Source organism: Dasypus novemcinctus, chromosome 22 (assembly GCF_030445035.2).
Source record: "Dasypus novemcinctus isolate mDasNov1 chromosome 22, mDasNov1.1.hap2, whole genome shotgun sequence".
NCBI classification, from domain to species: domain Eukaryota; kingdom Metazoa; phylum Chordata; class Mammalia; order Cingulata; family Dasypodidae; genus Dasypus; species Dasypus novemcinctus.
Window position 1 is genome coordinate 44,073,102 of NC_080694.1, and position 21,785 is coordinate 44,094,886.

A 21,785-nucleotide genomic window follows, 5' to 3' on the forward strand; every position below is an offset into this window, starting at 1 on the left:
ACATAGATGGGCTTGATGACATTCTGGTAGACTTGAACATGTTGATCCGCCACTAAATGTCTGACATTTGTATTCTTCAAAAAAAGTTGGCAATAAATAAAGACCCAGAAAGCCCCATAGGAAAAACAAAGCAGGGTCCATCAATGTGCTTGTTGATCGCATAACAACTTCGCAAAATGCTTTGTACCCAAGCAATCTCAGCAGTCATAATCAGACCACTTCCCATCCAGATTATTCCCCAAGTACAATGTATAACATTTATTTGGTGAATTAATCATGGTTCAAGTGGAAGAAGTTTTTTGACAATGGCACTTTGTTCAATGCCTATATCTGCCCCCAATACTTGCTCACAGGAAGGACATATTCCCAATTTTTTAACATATTTTCTCATCACTCCAATTAATTTTGCTACCATACCTGGCAGCAGCCGCCCTCTCAACTCCTGTCTACATCTAGAAAAAATAAATTGGCAATCCATCAAAATGACTAGCTCACCCAAATCCTTGATTTTTAGGAAAGTTGGGAATATTTAAAAATGACACTGGACTGGGAGTTAGAAGATCTGGTAGACTAAAGCTGTTATCTTGGTTCTAGCACTAACTCTTTGTTCAGGCAAGTAATTTTTCATCTAGGGTTCTTGGTAAGGTGTCCTCGATAAAAGTTTGGATAATCCTACATTCCTTTCTCTCTCTAAACATTCTTTAACACTACGTTTATGTGAGGTGGTGGTGTTTTTTTTCTTCTCTCTTTTTCTTTTCTTTCCTTTGGCCTTTAATGAGATTTTGACCACAGATCATTTTCACAAAGGTCAGTCAAAGATAATAAATTCTGAGACAGCAGGATTTGTTTTCGGTGTGTCCTAAACCTTTGAAAACACCAAGAGTTCTCAAATTCAGCTACCCTCATATACCTCTTATTAAACTTCAGTATCTCCCCTGTTCTTTCTAACTTCTTCGTTGCTCCACCACCTCCCCAACCAGAAAAAAAAAAAAAGGGTGAACTCTATTATTTTCTTCCTCCTTGATTCTTGGAAAACAGCATGCAATCATTTCCTTTTTTCTAGCGGCTGCACCCGGCCACCTGTGCAAAGAAGAACAGAGAGACTCAGGCTTCAAGGTTTTCCGTAATGAGTCTTCTTGAGTGGTAGAGATTCACTCAGACTTGGGGCAGTGGGAAGAGGTGGACCCTTTCCCCAAGGCAAGAGGATGTTCTTCAAGGGGTTCTGAGAAACAACCACCGCTATGGCAAAGGCAAGAAGCCCCTCTGCGGTTCTCCTCGGGGACCTGCTCCCAGTTAACCACTTACAGGTAGTGCTCTTTGCCTTCTTGGAGCTCTGCATGTTTAACGTGAGACACCCATTGTGCGGCTTTTGGCAAGTGTTTGCAGGCTGTGTACAGGTCCTCAAAGAACTCGGAGACTTTGCAGATGGAGGTAAAGAGACCACATGAAATTAGTGAGGAAATAGAAGAGTGGGTATTCACCTAATTAGGGGCATTCCATGATCTTTCAGGTAATCAACTTATCAGTCTGGGTGGAAAATGTACTGGCATATTAATTACTTTTTAAAATTATTATTAGTTTTTAGTAAGTTCATTATAGGGGCTGTATTCTACTGAAATTATAGCACCGGATTTCTAGAATGACTTCCATCCAGCCAACAAGTTGACATCTCCATATTTAATGATCATAAATCTTTGCATAAGTTTTGAAATTTCTAAAACTTCTTTAACTCATTATCCTTCCTGCCTTTGACCAAATGCTGTCAATCCTGCTTTGAAAATTTTTCACACCTCAGATAGAAGATAGAACCCTGATCATTCTATTCTGTTATTGCCAAAACAATCTCATGCTCCTCATTCCTTGTTTCACCCTTCAAGATCCCCACCCACCCCCGCGCCATCCATTCCATCTAACAGTGAACATTAAATACCTTCCAATGGTTTTATTTTCCTGTAGCTTTCCTACTCAGGGGCCCTAGTGATGGGTGATTGGAACTATCTGTAAAGGCTTAGAGAGAAACTGCCCAGGAGCAGGGCTGGGAAATTCTGTTGGGGGGAAGAAAGAGCAGGAGGTTCCTTCAGTTGGATCAGAGCTTCCCACATCCAAAACCAAGTAGCTACATGGAGTGCTAAGAAGCTCCCACCTACCCACCAAGGTCCTAGAAAAGACCCCTTCCCCAAATGGGCCTGAGAGTGGCACTTCAAAAGTCATTTATTCGGTCGAGACTTATATGGTATGTCTACTTCAGAAGGTATATTTTCCTTTTTGCTTCCAGCAGAGAAGAGTCCCCTCAGCCTGAATTCTCATGCAGCAGAGCAGTTTCTGTGCTTCTTTGAGCCTTGAGAATTCGTCTCTCATCATGTTACTACACTGTCAAATATATAGCTGGAAGTAAGGGAAATGTTGACTTAGTAATATATCACATATCCTACCTAAATCAAATTCATAAAATGTATCTCAAACTCTGATTGGGAGATAATGTGGTTTGTTAAAACTCTTTCCTTTATGGTGGGGATTTTTTCCCAGTAGAACACACCTAGTCAGCTGTTATGGAATTCGGTCCTAAGACTTGATTTACTTTTGTCCTTTCTTTATCCTCTGTCAGAGAATACCAAAGAGTAGAGACATTTTAGGCCAAATAGTTAATGTTTGTCTTGAGTAAGTGACCCAAATATTTTCTACTGGTTTCGCAAAGAAGTCATTCTTTTAATCAATATGACTATAGATATCACATGTAATTATATACTTTATTATCGCAACAATCAGAGCACAGAATAGGTAAAAACATACTACTCACAAAAACTTACACCCAGGTATCTACAACCCCAAAAACTACTGCTAAACCTTGAATTGAAAATTTGAAGAACATTTGCCTAGTTTCAGTGGGGTTGGCAGGGAAATGAGTGAGAAGGTAGATGGCTGGGAATTTGAGGTGTTAGAGAGATGAGGTCTGAGCATTAAAGAGACAACTCCATATTGAAGCAGAAAGTAGTTGTTGCTGAGGGCTGGTTGGGAGTCACTGTGAGGAAAGATGCTGAGGAAAAGGAAGAAGTCATAATCCCAGGTAGACTCTCTTTGAGTTTGGGAGAGATGAAATTAGGGCAACAAAAGCACATACACACACACACACAGGATTATTGACTAAATGCTTTAGAAGTGTACATGGAATCAGGTCATGATAAGTTTCTAGTGTTAGTAAGTCACCAGGAATAGTATGCAAGATGGATACACATTCTAACAAATTTCTTCATGGATAAAACCAAAGGGGTTAACTAGATGACCTCTAAGCTTTTCCTAACAATAACATTTCCTTAAAAAAAAAAAATCTGGTCTACAGCAAATAGTACTAAAGGAAAGTTTTAATGTCATTCTGTCCAAGGGGCCATAACAAGATCATGTTGTCAGACTAAATATTCCAATTTATAACCTGGTCCATAGGAGGAAAAAGATCTATGAACTTGGACCCTGACAAAGGATAGCCTGGCATGTGTTCCTCAGGAATGTAGGAAGAGGGGTCATGGGTCATAGGTAAACTGACCGCCTTCCAGTCCCATCCCACCTTCCACCCTCATATCAAAGCCCTGCCATTTTAGTCTAGAGGCTCTTAGCACTCCCTTTCTCTGCCTGAGGGACTGTGTCCTGGAGTCAGCATCCTTATGTCCTATCATCAAGAAAGAAAAAAAATCAAAGAAAGTAAGCAATTAAGTGGCACAGAAGGAGGCCTATGATGGGATTTCCTTAGAGCCCCTTTCTCCCAGTCAGGATGGAGGAGAATCTGTCTAGGGTACACCTAGATGTTCAGACCAGTGGGAAAGCTTACAATGACCTACCAAATACTGCATCTCCCTGTCTGCTTCTATCATTGTTTGGAATTAACATCCTCCTATAACCTCCCCAAAAAGTAGAAATTGAATTTTTCTTGGTGGGTAATTGGTCCTCACAATTAACTCAGCACTTTTCCAGCCCACTGTTGCATCACACATAAAAGCCAGCATGGGGCAGTGACAAATCAAGCAGTGGAGCCCTCTGGAACTGAAAATGCTTTTAGAACAACAGCATTTTCCTGAAGTCCTGTGGGACCTTCCTGAAAGTCATAACCACATTTGGACTCTGGTACACCAGGTCAGTTACCTGTGTCTATGTACCCCGAGCAGGACCTCATCATGCCCAATTCCAAGTTTACAGTTGATCCCTGTTTTCATTTCTTAGGATTATCCTTCATGTTCTCCTCTTCATTTTCACCCCCTAACAGTCACAGAGAAGGAGGGAGAGAGAGAGAGTAGGTATTCAGTGACTATGGCCATCACCAACACCCATCTCAGACCCACAACCTTGAGACCACTGCACTGGGCAAGGAGGTTGGTAACTATTACTATCTAAATTGGTATGAGTCCAGGCCCCTGAGGCATTGTGGCTATTTGAGGCTTTTATGGACCCCAGAAAATCCATTCCTGTGGGTGTGAACCTATGGTAGGTGGGACCCTCTTTTGATTAGGTTGCTTCAGTAGGGTATGACCCAGAGTGGGTCTTGATCCTCTTACTAGAGTCCTTTATAAAGAGGATGAAGACAGAAAGAAACGCAGAAAAAAGTCACAGGAGCAGAAAGAGATAACCATGACAGCATGGAGCTGAAATCAACAGAACCCAGGAAAGAAACCAGAAGCTGAAGCAATGAAACCCAGAAGAGAAGGGCGAGACCAGCAGATGCCTCCATGTGCCTGTCTTTGGGGAGAGAGCATGGCCCAAGGATGCCTTGATCTGGACACTCTCAGGGCTTCAGAACTGTAAGTTTTCAAACTAATAAGTCCCCATTGTAAAAGCCAACCCATTTCTGGTATCCTGCTTTTGGCAGCTCTCAGCAAATTAAAACACGGTCTTGTCCTTAGACCAGCAATATCAGTATCTCCCAGGCACTTGTAAGAAGGGCAGAATCTAGGCTGCATGCACCCTACACTTACTGAATTGGAATCTGCATTTTTACAAGACCCCCAGGTGATTTAGAGACCCATGAAAGTTCTCTAACAGCAGCTCTTGATCCTAAATGAAATTTTTTAAAACCTGGGAAACTTTGAAAACTACGACTGCCAAGGCATCATTTCCAGAAGTATAGATTTAATTGGTCTGGTGTGGGGCCTGTGAATTAGTACTTCTACAACTCGCCTAGGGGTTCTATAATGTGCAGATGAGGGTCAAAGAGATCCTTGGCATATTGGATGGACTTTTCACTGACAAAAACCACTCAGGGCAGGTGTTTGGTGCTCCCAACCTTGCACACTGTTTCAAGATTTCAGAAGCAGAGATTTTGACTTTTCCAGTCTCTGATTAACCTGACCTACTATTTCACTCTAGGTTTTTTGGGGGAAATGCACCATCTGTGTCAATTTGCAGTCAGTTAGATGGGGAGATAATCTTTTAATCACCTTCAGCTGAGAAAACTGGGAATTGATGCAAAAAATGGGAGGGGAGGATTAGGAATAGCCACACAGTAAAGAAGGTGACTGATTTTGGTTGGGTGAGAATGAGATTAGCAGTAATAGTGACTCACCCTTACAAGTGCTTTGTGTACGCCAGACCCTGCTCCATGCTCTTGACACTTAGCCAGTCATTTAATGACTTCCATGACCCTAGGAGGAGGCTGCCAGTATTGTCTCCATGTGCACAAGAGAAAACTCGTAGACCACAGAAGACTTTTGTGACTTGCTCAGGGTCACAGATCTACAAGTGGGAGTACCAAGGTTGAACCCAGGCAGTCTGGCACCAGAGCCTTTTTCTTTACCTCTTCCCTCTACTGTCTCAAATGAGCTTTCTTTTGAATTTCTACTCTAATCTAAGGGAGACTGGTTTGTGAAAGTAGGTAAGAAAGTAGATCTGGACAGAATAGAATGCTACCTACCTGCTTTCATAGCTCCAGAACAGAAGGTTTGGAGAGGGACTCAGAGGAAGAGGAACCAGACAATTTGCTGTTCAAGCTTAGACAAGTTTATCCAAGACAAAGGCTCCCAGATGGACCCCGGGACAATAGTTATAAACCAGGACTGTCCTGGGCAAGCTTGGATGTGGTCACCCTACTTAGAGGTCATCTTCTCACTGAGGATGACAAGGCCAGGGGTTGAAGTATATGCCATGGGTTTTGGTCAGTTTGTGACCAGGTAGGGGACATACCCTTGTTTTCTTTATTCCTATTCCAGTGCTTTCCCCCATGTTCTGTACTGCCTGCCCTGGACATGCAAATGTCCTTCAATGACTCACCAACCAGTACATCATAGCATCACTCTCCATAATCCCTAACGATCTGTCCAATCCTCTAATGTCCTACCATGAGAGACACTCCTCGTCCATTGTCTTCAGAACACATTTTGTAAATGGTCCCATCTCATTCCAGGGAGACAGAGCTTATGAATATCCTTCCTGTCTGTACTGATTGATCCACTGGGTAAGCTAATGGAAATGGGGAATTCAAAGAGGGATATGACACAGTCCTATCCCTCAAGAAACTCAGAGCCTACAGTAAAGATAAATCCCTAAAGCAGTTATGGTAAAATATTAAGTCTGGTAATCAGGAGGTATACAAGAGTGGTGGAGCAGATAGGACGACTTGTAATCCAACCTGTGCCGACAGAGAGGGCTTCCTGGAAGAGGTGAGGGCTGCATCTGTTCTAAAATGGATGAGGCAGCATGAGCCAGGCATAGACTGGGGGATATGAAAGTCAGAAGTCCACAGAGGTGAGAAAGAGCATCAGTGTGTGTGGAAAATAAGTTGTGGTGCTGCTGGGGCGCAAATTTAGAAGAAGGAAAGCAAGGGCCGAAAAGGGTTTGGATCACAGAGGGCCTGTGTGCTATTGCAAAGACTTGGGCTTTAATTGGTAATTAGGGAAACTTTTAAAGTTCTTCAGGCAGAATGGGGAACATGGTAAAATGTGTTCACATAATCAATCTACCTAGTTTTAAGCAATTAAAAGATGTTTGTTGTCATTGCAGTTTTAAGGGATCTAATTTTTCTTTAACTTCTTACCCACCTTTTCATAATTAAGGCATCTTCAGTATTAAATACACTTATTACCATATTTTGATGCTATATAGAACTTTATACCCATTTACTCTTAAAGAGTTAAAAATCACGTGCAAGACACATGCACAGTCTACTCTAATCTCTACCACTCACTTGAACATTTACACACTCAAGATGCACACCATGTAAATGAAGATGCAGATGTTGATCCTATTTGCTCATTGACAGCGAATGGTAGTGAAAATTTACATATAGTACTTAAACAATGAGATTTGTTTAAGAGAGCATTGTATTGAAAATAGTGATCTGAATCATAATAAATGTGAAACTTCTATTTTTTAATTCCATGGATGTTTAAAATTCAGTTTAGAGTACCAATTTAAAAATTAGTCATTATTGAACTCAATACAATTGATTTTAAAGGTTATTGTTCTCTAAGCACTGAATAATCTAGCTTTTCTCTATACTTCTTATATAATCAAATTTCAAATAGATTAGTTTTCTTCTTTTGTTTTTCAAATGTAGATTTGGGGAAGACTTTTCTGGTGGTTTAGAGCTACATACCCTAGAAAAACATGTTCTTAGACTTGGTCCATTCCTGTAGGTGTGAACTCTTGTAAGTAGGACCTTTTGATGAGGTTTTGTGAGGTGAGGCATGGCCCAGCTGAATTAGAATAGGTCTCAATCTTATTTCTAAAGGCCTTATAGGGAAAGTCACAGAAAGAGAGAAAGCCAGAGGCAGCAGCTAGAAGCTGAAAGTCAGTGCAACATGGAAGAGAAGGGAGCAGCTGCCGTGTGCTTTGCCATGTGACAGAGGAGCTCAGGACTAAGGGTCATTGGCAGCCAGCCCCAGAATGCCAGTCTTCAGGAAGAAAGCATTGACATGATGATGCCTTATGATGGACTTCTGCTAGCCTTAAAAAGGTGAGCCAATAAATTCTGACTGTGTAAGTCAACCTATGGTATAGTATATTCTCTAGCAAGGAGGAAGTCAAAACAGCATTAAAATCTTTACCCAGGACTTCAAGGAATAAACACTAGTTAGAATGAGATTCTGGCTCTGAAATATCAACACATTTTTTTTTTTCTGGATAATTTCCTGGGATTTAGAATCCTGATTCTGGAAGTAATTTTTGGTATTCCATTTATTAGGGTTTACTTTCAAAAAAGATATTGCCTTTGGGGCTTTCTTAATCAGTTAACTTCTCCAAGAGTAGAACAACATGTAGAAATTCTAGTTGTATGCTTATTTCTCTAGGGTCTCAGGCTCCTCTCAGAAATAAACACTCTTGTACTGAACCTTCTGAAACTGTCACTTTTTTGCATTTAAGGGCTTATGTTTTCACACAGTTCGTAGATTGGGTGGAATATGCCATTTCTATTTTGATAGAGCAGAATGGCATGTGGGCGGGTGATGTGGGGAGTTGTATGTGACTCCTTGCCTTCCTCATATACAAAATAGGGTAGAGTTCCCACACACACCTTGGGAAAGTACTTTATAACCTGACTTTTTGGTAGTTACTTTTACATGAAAAATCTTCCATATAAAATTGGGGTTTGTGTTTCTTAGGAAGAAGTCCCATGGTTCTATTCACCTGTAATTAGAAATCTTAGCTTATTGACTTAGTCACATCACCCAAGCTCCTGTCTAGATTAAAGTTCTAATCTCACATTTAAGATGTGATTTATCTTCTTGTGAGGCAACCTGACGGGTGATGATGGAAACTCATCGGGGGAATTCACTGTGGTTGGAATAGATAGAGGGTCATCTGGGTCCATTTCCTTCAAAGAGGAAACTGACATTTTAACAGCTTATGCCCCTGAAGCCCTCTTAAGGGAAGGAGACTCTGATCTCATTTTATTTTATTTTTTTTCATGCTAAGGGTAGGGACACCTTCCCTTTGGGTCCTGAGCTTTCTAAACAAGATTATTTTTAATCTTAAAGCTAAATGAGGTGTTGTTTGAGGGGAGGAGGGTCTATCCTTCAATGGGATCCTTTGAGAAAGTACCATCTTACCCCCATGTTTTTCCTTCACCAACTTTGGCGTGATCTGAATGAGTCCTTTGAATGAAGGCATCAAGCATCATTGCCTTCTGGTTTGGACTTGTTTTTACTTCTGTTTCCCAGGGGAGTGGGGAGAAGGTGAGAAAAAGAGACTCTGCAGACAAAAGAGAAAAAAAAACTGACCCCATTTCAAGTGGTTGAGCTTCTCTCCAAGGAGGTAGATGCCGGCAGTCAGGGCGTAGCTGAGAGAGAAGAAGGCTGTCAGCGCCAGTGGGTTGAGTTTGGCAAATATGGGATACACCCACGTACCAGTCTCAGAGTAAATCCACAGAACCCTGCACAAAACAACAAGTTACAGCAATTAGGACCGTAGGGGACAAAAAAGGCCTTTTCTACTCAGGGTCAATGGTGGTTCTGGATAGGTGAAAGGAAGCCTTTGGTTGTGTTTGTTGACCACTGAAGCATTCTCATGAACCAACAGAAGTGTGAGTCTTTTATGAATAAATAGATTTGATTCAATAAGACATACTGTTTCATGGGCTAGCTTGGGTTGTTTGACCTAGTCCACTAGGATTCAAAGATGGTAAAAGATTGTGGGAGAACATCAAACATATCATTAGCCAAAGAGAATATGTGAGAACAGGAATTATTCCTTTCCCTGATCTATTTGACCTGTTGAGGCACTGAGATTGCTAAAATGGCATCCATTTGCTGCACTATTGGCTGGAGAAGTGGGGTTTCCTTTTTTGCACATGAGTCAGGCTCCACTTTCCCATAAGCATCCATGTCCATTGGGGTAGGAGAGGCAGAGACCAGGCATTACTGCTCTTAGGCAATGTGTTTGGGGTCTTTTTTTTTACCTTGATTTCAACTCAAGAGATTTAACCATGGATAGAGTGTTAAGTGGGAATGGGTGGATTAACAGGGAGGTTCTCCAATCTTGCTATGTGAAGACAGCATATAAGTCATTACTGTAAGACAAGAGAAAGAAAAGAAATGCTAGGAAAGGAGCTGCTCTGCCTAAGGGAGGCCTAAAAATGCAGTTCGCAGCAAACCAACTGTACTGGAAGATGTCGAAGTCTGAAATAACTTTTAAAGCTAAAAACAGGAAGATGATGTATCAGCTACGGTTTATAATTGCTTAAGAGCACAGAATCTGAAACCAAGTTGCTATGGCTCAAATCCTAACTCTGCCACCTATTAGCTGTGCTATGTTCAGCCAGTCAATGTTTCCGTCCTCCTCCCCCCACGTGTCAGGTGGGAAGACTGACACTGTATACCTTGTAAAGCTGTAGTAAGGTTTAACAGAGTCCACACTTGTAAACCACACAGAACAATGTCTGGCAGATTGTAATGATTTAATAAGGATTCAAAAGCTTCTCTCTCCTCCAAGCGTTGGCACACTGAGAGCCTTCTCAGTCACCTTTCTTTGAGGATGCTATCTCTTGTAACAGAAAAGGCTACGTCTGGAACCACATTCAAGTTTGAGTGGTTGAAACGACATAGGGTTATTTTTCACTAGGTTCCACATCCATCCCAGGTTTACAGGGCCTTCTGTTAAGGTAGCCACTATGGGTACAGGGTCATGAGGCAACCACTATGTGGAATTCTGTCCTTCACCTTGCCACAGGGAACCATGACCGCAGGGGTCTTACATTGCAGATTAAATGAGCAGAATGCATTAACAGTCCCACCCAACCACAAGGAGGCCAGGAAATGCTTTCCTATCATATACCTAGATTGGAAGGCAGGAGAAGTAAAGAAGAAATGGAAACATCTGGAGAGCAGCCCTAACATCTACCTCATCTCTCACCCTAATGGCTATCTCAAAATCCCCTTATTGGCAATTATTGCATCTTACGCGTTTTAATGACTAATCTGGTCGGAACCTCCTCTTTTCTAAACTTTTACTTAGAACCTAGTTTAAGACTCCTGATGAGAGCAAGCCTACAAAACCCAGATCCAGTTATCTGGAAGATCCACTGTGGGGCCTGAAGAGAGCATGGTCAGAAACGCCAGGCTGTCTAAGGAGTTTAGATAGAAGGATGAAATTCTGCACTTAATTAAACTTTCCGAAACTCCAAGAGTGACTTCTGTTATTTCAAATACTTCAGTTTTAGTTTGTCAAATATTTTATGGTAGAGACAAAAGCTAATGATGAGGGCTGAGATTAGGGTGAGGCAAGGGACCTTGGACACAAAATTTAAGGAGAGATCGCTCTCAGGGTTGTGCAAACGCAGGATTGGCACTTGGTCCTTAGTCCGGGACCTGCTCGTATCACCCTGATCTCCCAAACTTGTTTGACTGCTGCCCCCACCTAATAGAAATTTACTGCATTGCAACAGAGGCAACTATGACAACTGCTGGTTTTTTATCACTATTACTCATATTGAAATTGTGAGTTGTGAGCCCCATGGATGCATTTTAGAAGAATGTCCACAGTGCTCCTTTCCTGTGTGACTTCTTCTCACGCCATGTGGTGGTTTGGAGCCATGTACCCCAGAAAAATACATCTTAGACATAAGCCATTCCTGTGGGTGTGAACCTTTTGATGAGGTTACTTCAGGTGAGGTATGGCCTGGCTGAATCAGGATAGGCCTTAATCCTATTTCTGAAGGCCTTGTAGGGAAGGTCACAGAGAGAAAGACAGAGAGAAGGAGCAGCTAGAAATTGAAAATCAGTGGAACCCAGGGGAGAAGGCAGAGGCCAGGAGGGGTCGCCATGTGCATTGCCACGTGACAGAGGAGCCCAGGACCAAGGATTGCTGGCAGCCAGCCCCAGGAGGCCACAGTCTTCTGGGAGAAAGCCTTGCCTTGATGGTACCTTAATTTTGGAATTCTCCTGGCCTTGAAACCGTGAGCTGGTAAATCCCACTGTTTAAGTCAACCCCTTGCATGGTACTTACTTTAACAATGAGGAAACGTAAACAAGTCAGGACAGAAAATGTTTAAGGGGCAAAAAGTAAGTATCACCAACTCGGTAGAGTTAGTGGTTTGGGGTTGGGTAGGAGAGCTGAATACATTCCTAAAAGCTGCATTAATTAGTTCACTGTGTTTATTTTTATACCTGAAATGAGGGCTTCCTGGTTCCCATGCACATTTATATAAGATGAAATACACATAAGCATATTCTCCTCAAGGCCTGGAAAGTTTCTGTTTACTTCATTTTGGTTTCCTTCAGCACAAAGTTTGTAAAGGAAAATTCCTGAGGTAAACTAGTAAATTCTGTATTTTCACAACATGCAAAGAAAGCTCTAGATGTGTCAACTGACCATGTGGAAAGTAATGAAAATGCAAAAAATTTATTGAGAAAGATTACGGTAATTTAATGAAGGGCAGTCAGCAAAATTATGTGGGTGAAGGGAGAGTTCCATCATGATTTGGTATTGTTTCTTTAAGGTATGCCTGAATAAATATTAAAAAGAGGAAGGAAGGAAGGAAGGAAGGGAGGGAAGGAAAAATGTTCCATGGAGAAGAGTGATTGATAAATTAAGAATGAGCATCACTTGGAGAAAGATTATAAAATGAAATAAAAAATTGGTTTTATGACTTTACCCTGTATTCATAAGATTTCTTGCACCTTTAGAATAAGCAGAATAAGAGTCCCTGGTCCTGTATTAGCCAGGGTTCTCCAGGGAAACTGAACTGACAGGACATATACATATAAAATAAAATTTATAATAAGAATTGGATCATGTGACTATGGGGACTGGCAATTCTGAATTCTGTAAGGCAGGCTGCAAATTGGGCACTCTGAAAAAGGTTTCAATCAATTCCTCAGAGACAAGCTGTCTGGCTGAAGTAGAGACAGAATTCTTTCTGACTGCTGAAATCCTCAGTTCTTCCCTTAAGGCTTGGACTGATTAAACAAGACTTCTTTCCTTGCTGAAGGCAATCTCCTTTGTTGATTGTAGATGTAATCAGCCATAGAAGCAATCAAGTGACTAATGATTTAAATCCATAAAATAACCTCACAGTAACAGTCAGGCTAGTTCTTAATTGACCAAACATCTGGACACCATAACCTAGCCAACTGACTCATGACCTTAACCATCACAGTCCACCCCTTGCCAGCTTGGCACCCATACACATCTCTTCAATCTCTAAATAAAAACAATAATAGTTACACTTTTGCCTAGCATAAACAACTGTCTTGCAGACAATTGGAAATTCATTAACTCTTTCTCCAGAAGAGGATGCAAGTTCTTGGGTAATATTCACTCAGACTTGATATCCTATAATGTAAATACTATGACATAAAGTTAATACAATTTATGGTATATGATAAGGGGATAAGATACTGTTTTAGTTTGCCAAAGGGCTGTGGATGCAAAGTGCCAGAAATATGTTAGCTTTTATAATAGGGATTTATTTGGATAAAAGCTTACAGTTTCAAGGCAGTGAAATGTCTAAATTAAGGAAGCAACAGAGATATATTCTCACCAAAGTCAGCTGCCAAGTGGTGAAGCAAGATGGCCACCAATCTCTGCCAAGTCTCTGCCTTCCCTTCAAGAATCTCTCATCCCCCAGAATTCAGCTGTAGGCAACCAGGCATGGGACTTGTGTCTTTTCAGGCCTCCTCTATCAGTCTCAGCTGCTCCACTTTCCTCCCAAGTTCAGTTGCATATGTTTCATCTCTCCCTGGGTCTCAGCTCTTTGAGCCTCTCAGGGGCTTCTCTCCATGCAGCTCAGCTGTGGGTGAAACTGGAGTCTTTTCCTTCACATTGCAGGATTAATATGGCAGCTTCAGTTTTCTGTGTCTATCTCTCTGTGTCTCCATTTCTATCAGCTCAGTAAGAGGGTGGAGACTCAACCTGAATCACATTTCACTGACTTAGTCCAAAATCCCTAAATTGATCTTATCAAGTTATCTAATCAAAGGCTCCTCTACTAAATGTAATGCAATCAAAGGATACCACACTCAGGAAAACAGACCAGTTCAAGAACACAATATTTTTTCCTTTTGGGATTCATATAATAGCTTCAAACTGTCACAGATACCAAAGAAAACAAAGATATTTGCTTTATATATGTATACAAATATGTTCATAACAAAACAAGGAAGAAAAACTCATAACCATTGTAGTCCTCATTTCTGTAACTAGTCACATGGTTGAAGCTTATATTACTACTTTCTTCTACTACACATTTATGTTCACTTTATCCTCAACTAGCCATTGTTCTTTGCCTGGTGGGGTGACCCAAATTTTCATTCCTGAGAGTCTGGGCCATCAGTAGCCTGCCTGGATTGGATTGTTGCAATTTTCCATTGACTTTAATCACAGGGAATGGTAGTAGTAAAAGACATCCTAAGGGATCTAATGTATTTCAGGCAAACTCTTCCTTAACTCCATTGTGTGGTTGCAGTCCTATTTCCTTTTGATAGTTAGGATCAATCACCCCAGCCAGTAAAGTAATTAACTTCCTTGCTTGTTGATTCAGAGGCAATGAAGAGCCCAAATTGGCCAGATGGCAGAGTTAACTTTCAGTTCAATGGAATCATTGTAGTGCTGGTGGAAGCATTCCTTCTTTTGGAATTAAGACCTGCAGAAATAGACCATAAGGTCATGGGGAGAGGAAGGAAAATATTCCTAGTGGATCAGTAGGTGTAATAGTGAGTGGTGCCACTCCCATTTCCATTCTTTGATCCTTGACCTATAAATCCTGACTATAGGAGAAACAGCACCATAGAGTGTTCACTGAGTTAGAACATACATTGCCTCCCAGAGAACATTGTCCCAGCCCTGTAAGGTATTGCCACCCACTTGGCACCATAACTGAGTCTTCAAAAGGCCATTACACTGTTCTATCAATCTGTCCACTTTAGGATGTTGGGGAAATGGTAAGACCAGTGAATTCCATAAGCACATGCTTATCCCTACATTTCATTTGCTGTGAAGTGAGTTCCTTGATCACAAGCAATGCTGGGTGGAATATCGTGTTGGTAATTAAGGCATTTTGTAGGTCCACAGATGGTAATTATTTATTTATTTATTTATTTATCTATCTATTTATCTCCCCTTCTTCCCCACCCCCCACCCCAGTAGTCTGTTCTCTGTGTCTATTTGCTGCATCTTCTTCTTTGTCCACTTCTGTTGTTGTCAGCAGCATGGGAATCTGTGTTTCTTTTTGTTGCATCATCTTGTTATGTCAGCTCTCCGTGTGGGCAGCACCATTCCTGGGCAGGCTGCACTTTTTTCGCGCTGGGTGGCTCTCTTTGTGGGGCATACTCCTTGTATGTGGGGCTCTCCTACACGGGGGACACCCCTGGGTGGCATGGCACTCCTTGCATGCATCAGCACTGCGCATGGGCCAGCACCACACGGGTCAAGGAGGCCTGGGGTTTGAACCATGGACCTCCCATGTGGTAGACAGACCTATCCACTGGGCTAAGTCTGCTTCCCTACAGATGGTAATTTTGACAGAAGCATTGTGTGCAAGGAAGTCAAATTCATACCTAGAGGATGTGTCTATTCAAATAAGAACAAAATGCTGCCTTTTCCATGATGAAAGTGGTTCAATGTAATCAACCGGCCACCAGGTAGCAGGCTGATTGTCTCCAGGAATAGCAGCATATCAGCAATTGAGTGTTGGTCTCCCTGCTAACAGATTAGGCACTTTGGCAGTGGCTGTAGTCAGGTCAGCTTTGGTCAGGGAGTCCATATTACTGAGCCCGTGCATAACCTTCATCCTTGCGAACAAGGCCACCTTGTTCATGAGCCCATTGACAGGAGTAGCTGGACAAAGAGGCCGACTGCTCCACAGAATGGGTCATACTATCCACTTAATCATTAAAATCCTCCTCTACTGATGTCTCAATTTGGTGAGCATTCACATGAGACACAAGTATTTTCATGTTTTTTGCCCATTCAGAAAGGAAGGCCTATCCATATACCTCTCTCCCAGACTTCTTTGTCACCAATTTCTCAATCACTTTCCTTTCAAATACCTGACCTTCCAGACAACTATTGGCCACACCTCAAATATGTGTATACACATGTGCTTCTGGCCATTTCTCCATCCAAGCAAAATGAGCAACCAGGTGTATCCTGTTCTGTAAAGAAAATGAAATAATCATATTTTGGACTAAAAATCAAGTTGTCTTAGATATAGGACTGTAGATTAAAGAATTAATTAAAAAAAAACAACAACAAGTAAATGAGGCCATGACCATGGGTGGAATTATATATGGAAAGCAGGTATAATAAAGGCCAATTACACCAACCCAGGGAGTACTAAAATTTAAGTGTCTGTCAGATAAGAAGGAACCTATAAAAGAGAATCCAGTTAGGAAGGAAGAAAAACAAGAAAAAGCAATATCATTAAAGCTAACAGAGTTTTAAGGAGGAGGTCAATAGCAAGAGCAATGGATGGTCAAAGCTATAGACAGTTTTTTCAGTTAGGATGCTTCAAACAATAGTAAATCCTTATTCAAAGTAGCTATAGTGATAAGAAAAACTTATCTAATGGAATAGGAAGCCTTGGAATAGAGTGGCTCCAAGGCTGGTTAAACCATTGACTCAACAATATCATTGAGAATCCAGGTTCTGTTCATTGTTCTGCAATTGCATCATTAGGTGTCATTTTTGTCCCTCCTGGTTGAAATATGGCAGGTACAATTCCAAGCATCACATCCAGGCAGGATAATAAGGGACAGTTTCTTCCTTGTGTCTTTTTTAGTAGTAAAGAAATGTCCTGGCAGATGTTTCATTGGTCAATTGTACCACATGGTCATACCTAAAGCAAACATTCATTATGGAGTAAGGGGGCCATTGACTTTGACCAGTTAGGGTCTACTGTATGGGACTGAGGAGGGGAAGATCAGGTCTCCTCTCAGCTAGATGGAGGCCCATCATGGATCAAAGCATTTCTGTTGGTTCTGTTTGCAAAGAAAAGAGATATGACTGTGTTTAAATAATGAGGGGAAGGAGCCCATGAGAGGGTGAAGATACAAGATGGCGAGGGGATAGAGGATGGAGAATGTTCCTAAAGAAGATTGCCAAGGAAGGAAGCTAGAGTATAGGTAGAAGAATGGACCTGAGATGGGAGTGGAAGCACCTACTCTGGGGATGAAGAAATGACTGCAGTGCTTGGTATGAACTCAGACATACTGACTTGTGTGGGGGTGTGTGTGCAAGAATGATTAGAAAAAGAAGAATGTGAGTTTCTGAAAGCTTTATGTAGGCTCTCCCCTGAGTGTCACATGATACACACTTCACCTGAATGTCACAATATATCCCTTCCCCTGTTGAGCATAGGATTGTTTAGGCTGGTATGTATGCAAATGTGTAGAAGGTAAGTGTGATAGTTATCCAGCCAATAATGGGAAAATGGTCCCCTCATTTCTTTCTTGCATGCAGATTTTGATCAATGAAGTGGTTTCCCCTCGTTAGTCTCCCCGGCCCCCCATTAGTCTTTTGCACTCAACATGGCCTAAATTTAATTCATCATTTTTCTCTTAGTGTCAGCTTTCCACTTAACCCTCCACCCCATGTACAATCCCATGAAATCTTAACTATTCTTCCCTTCAAATGTTTCTCTAGTCCATCCATTTCACCAGCTCAGGCCAGTCTCCTTCATTTCATCCAGGGTTTCTGTAGCAGTCAACCTGGATTTTTACTCACAGTCTCTTGCTCCCTCCAATCCATTTCCATACCCCAACATCCTGGTCATCCATTAAGCTTTCAAAAAGAGATACCTGTCCTTGGGCTTTCTCCAATTAAATCCATTCAGTGAATTTCCCTTGTTAGGCTAGTTTCTTATGCCATCTGCCTCCCCTACCATGGAATGTACACATAATAAGTAATGATTAATTATTTGTCTGTCTTTCTTACTAGCTTGTACGCTTTGCTGGGACATCCATTTCCCAAATAACAGGAATATTTTACATTCTTTATTTTTAAAGGAACGGCTTTTTGGGGTGGCTCCACTAGGATGCACAGCTCTCTTTAACTGGGGTTCACTGCAGCTGCTGTAGACAGCTCTCGGCTGCCTGGTCCACCAAGCAACACCCCGGTTTCTGAAATCTGGGGACTGTACCCAGTAGCCTTAAAAGTTTTCATCACGTTTCTCTTTTCTTCTCTCATTTCCTTAATAAGCCATTGGCCTAACTAAAAAAAAAAAAAAAAGTTTTGGTTACTCTGATGCTCGCTTTAATCATACTTTGAAGAGAATTATACTGATGCTCAGTCCAGAAAGCAATATTATGCGTCCTTCTTGAGGTGTCTGCTGTTTGATTCTATATAAGTCAGGGTAGGTGGGCACCCAATGGTAGACTCAAACTAACCTTTACAGTCTCCTCATCGTAAATCTGGAAGCGTCAAATGATTATCATAAAATTCACATTTTCTGTGTCTTATCAGTGGGGAAATAGTGTAAGTCTGTGGACTAGAGATAAGTGAAAAACTGTGGGCTTTGTGGGTATTAGGCATATAATTCTTCAAGTGTAAATCCTCATGTCAGAGCTTTCTAGCCCAGTTGAATAAATCAAATAAAAGGAGGGGAGGGGCAAATGAGAACCTCAAGTTTTAGACATACAGTTTACCTGGATGTTGAAAATATCTACAGTGACTGGAGGCATTAGGGCAGTCCTTTCATGGAATTTATGAGGAGTTTGCCCCACCCCTCCCTGGAAAGTCTCTTTCTGTTTACTGTCCCCTTTCTTTAGGATTCCTGATTTTCTACCTGTCTGATCATTCTTTGATATCTCTACTGCCCTCACCCTAACTTATGACCCTTGGAAGAAGCCATTTCATTTCCCACTTCTCTCCTCTTTCTTTCTCTATGTCCAGCAATTTCATCTTACCCTGAAGGTGCAACATCCTATCTCTCCCCAACCCTGTTCTCTCTTGAGACTGCCAGGTATGAATTTTCCAATGGAAATTCTTCTAGGTAAGTGAATAGTAGCATTTATCTTGGGGGATTTACAGATTCCAATGCTCAGGACATATCCTGAACCACTTAAGCCATAATCTTTTGGAGTGGGACCTGGACGTGGGATTTTAAGCTGACTTTTTCACTTACACCTCAAACTATTTCTTCCTGACATCTCTATGTCTGTTAATGGAACCACTATCTCCCCATCCCAGCGACTTGAAATTCTTAAATTCATCCTTGATTTTCCCTTTTCATTTGCCTTCTATTTGCCTATTAATCCATAAAACCCAGCCTGCCACGTCAACAAATACCTCTTGGGTATATCCCTCATTTCTGACTGCCAGTAACTACCTTCTTCAGGTTGTTACTAGTTCTTATTTCCATTATGGGCATTTCGGTTGCCCAGGAACTGAGGTGTGGGCAGGAGGATGAGAAGGGTAGGTAGCCCTTTCCCTTGCTAGCCTTCCACTTCCACCCCTCCCCAGTTCGCATCCTGGCTGGGCTGGAGCCCAAATGCTGATCACAAGGGGAATCGTGGGCATTCTTGTATTTCTTTTCATATATTCATTTACAGGAGGGCTTAGAAGTCCTTCTGGGGGAGAAATGCGGCTGAGATTCTGATCCCTACTGAGAGTCAACGTTACAAAACTGGGACCTGGATGATCCCAGACAAAGGTGGTAAGGAAAGGGTCACCTCTGGGAGGGAATTCACCCTAATAAAAAAGAAGGATGTGTGGGACAGAGCTTGGTCCAGGACTCTGGCACTTTTTAACCCATCGTACGTGTAAGGTGTATGTATGCATATATGGGCATTTGGACTCAGAGGCTTGCTACTCCAGGGGGCCCAGGTGGCTTTGCAAGCGAAGGGACTCATGGGACCTGCTATTGGGAAGTGACTGGACAAATGTCTCCACCAAGGCTGGGGTGTAGCAGTATCACTGGGCAACTCTCAGCGACTCTCCGGCTTGGCATGCAACGCCTCACCCACACAGCAGAGGTACCTACGGCCCCAGCGGACTCCTGGTCCTACCGGGAGCTGCTGGTCCAGGCCAGCTAAGGCTACCAGTGCTGCCGGGAGCATCATTTCACTTCTCCCACGTCGGCAGCAGAGCCACTCACTGACCCTGCTGCGGCGTCCGGCGAAGATGCTGAGCCCATCAGGCTGCACGGCGTGGTTCTGCCTTCTGCATGGGGTGGGTGCAGCGTGGGCACGAGTGGGCTCTCGGTGGAGCATTAGAGCTTGCTGGGCTGGAGGCGGGAGGGCGTGCAGAGCCCCAGGGGTCCCATCACCGGAACCGTGACAGCCATCAACGACGAGGAGTAAGACACCGCGATAGAACTTGATGGCATAAGACTTTTCTGGCTGAGTTTTCTTTTTCTCTTCTTTCCTTTTATTTTGCATCCCTTCTCTTGTCACTCCCATCCATTTCAAACCTGATCGTTAAGACCGACCCCAATTCTCTGGGCACAAGTTACTCCTTTTCTCTCCTACTATCACCCCACGGGGCAGGGGGAAGCCACACAAACAACAAATACCAGTCACAACCCAATCCCCTGTTGTCTATGCCACATCTAACCTCCTTTATTTAGCCTGCCATTGGCGAGCCTTTGTGAGGTGCTGGGTGCAGGGCTGTGGCCTTCCAGTCTCCTTCACTAACAGGTCCAACGGAAACAAATTACTGCCCCATTGCTCTACCGGGTTCTGCACTCTCTTGACCTTGGGACTATTACGCACATGTGTTTCAATTTCTCCTTTTTTTTTTTTGCAGTTTCAATCCTGCCAGACCTTCAGGGCCCAGATGCAATGCATATCTTCCATGAAGCTCTTCCCATCCCTCTCAGCCAGATGGAACCTCTTCCTCCTCTGTGTTCCTGCGGTTCCTTATATTTTCTCTGCCAAGTTATCACTTTCCATCTTGTATTCTGATCATCTGAATGCATGGCTCATCTCCACTTATTAAGTATAAATTCCCCGAAGGCTTGGGTTTGGCCCTTATATAACTGTGTTTTTCCCAGCATGGCCACCCCCATATTAGGGGAAATAGTTGTCGAACAAAAGAATGAGTAAAAGTCGGCAGAAGGAACATTTCTCTTTTCCTGCTCAGCACAACTGCCTCCAGGAGAGCTAGGTGAGGTGTTTTGGGGTGAGAGAGAAGAACAGAGTGAGCCAGCTACCATAGCTACAGGTGACTAATCCTTTCCAAAGGAAATGAAAGATTCGTAGTCATTACTACTTTGCAAAGCTTTGTTTTCCCACTTAGGTGCCAGCCCTCCACTTTTGCAATCTGAAACACAACAAAAAGCAAGTGCCGCATGTGAGGCCGTCCCCCTGGGCTCGGGGACTATTTTTAGGTCGTTGTAACATGGTTTCAGCAATGAAATAGCTCCGAGTTATTGCTGATTTTCGGACTCAGGTTTGTTTCTCACACTCTCTCGGGCTCTGTCCCATATCCTTTACCTCATTTCGGCTGGGCTGTTTCCCTATTTGACCATCCAAACTGGCACACCTATCGGCTGACCCACCACCAGACTTGTCCTGGCCACCTGTGGCCCAGGAGCCCCACCTCCCACCCTCATGCTGTCTGAGGGTGGAGACAGCAGGCAGCAGGATGCATGAGCACCCCGAGTCAGAAGCCAGGCAGAGGGAGGGAAGCTTCAGTCAAGGGAACAGCATGGGAACTCATGTACAGGTGTTTGATTTATTCATGGCAAAAACAGGCCTGCCAGGCCAAGTGCTGATTTGGTACATCTCATTAATGATAACAAGGCCCAAAAGCCAAACAAAGCACCTCCGATGCCCCCAGGAGCCCGTGGTGGCAGGTCTCGGTCCTTCCTTCCACTCGCTCCTTTATCAGCCCTATAATGTAGAATCCAAGCACAGAGCAGGGAGCAACAC

At 42.7% G+C, this 21,785-nt stretch overlaps 1 protein-coding gene across 5 annotated transcripts in view; it reads right to left on the reverse strand.

The window, feature by feature from the left end:
• Window positions 1–243: 243 nt before the first annotated feature.
• ADTRP (androgen dependent TFPI regulating protein) overlaps window positions 244–21,785 on the reverse strand; it is a 71,907-nt gene continuing 50,365 nt past the window's right edge. For 2 of the 5 annotated variants that reach the window (XM_058285226.2, XM_058285225.2), the window contains exons 6-8: window positions 9,198–9,349; window positions 1,306–1,417; window positions 244–1,080 (exon numbers count right to left, since the gene is read on the reverse strand). In XM_058285226.2, the coding sequence (XP_058141209.1) occupies window positions 945–1,080; window positions 1,306–1,417; window positions 9,198–9,349 (400 nt within the window). In that variant the 3' untranslated portion in view covers window positions 244–944. Of the gene's footprint in view, window positions 1,081–1,305; window positions 1,418–4,131; window positions 4,246–9,197; window positions 9,350–21,785 lie in introns of those variants that run through there. The other 3 variants (XR_009182751.2, XR_009182750.2, XM_058285227.2) reach the window with 3 other exon arrangements.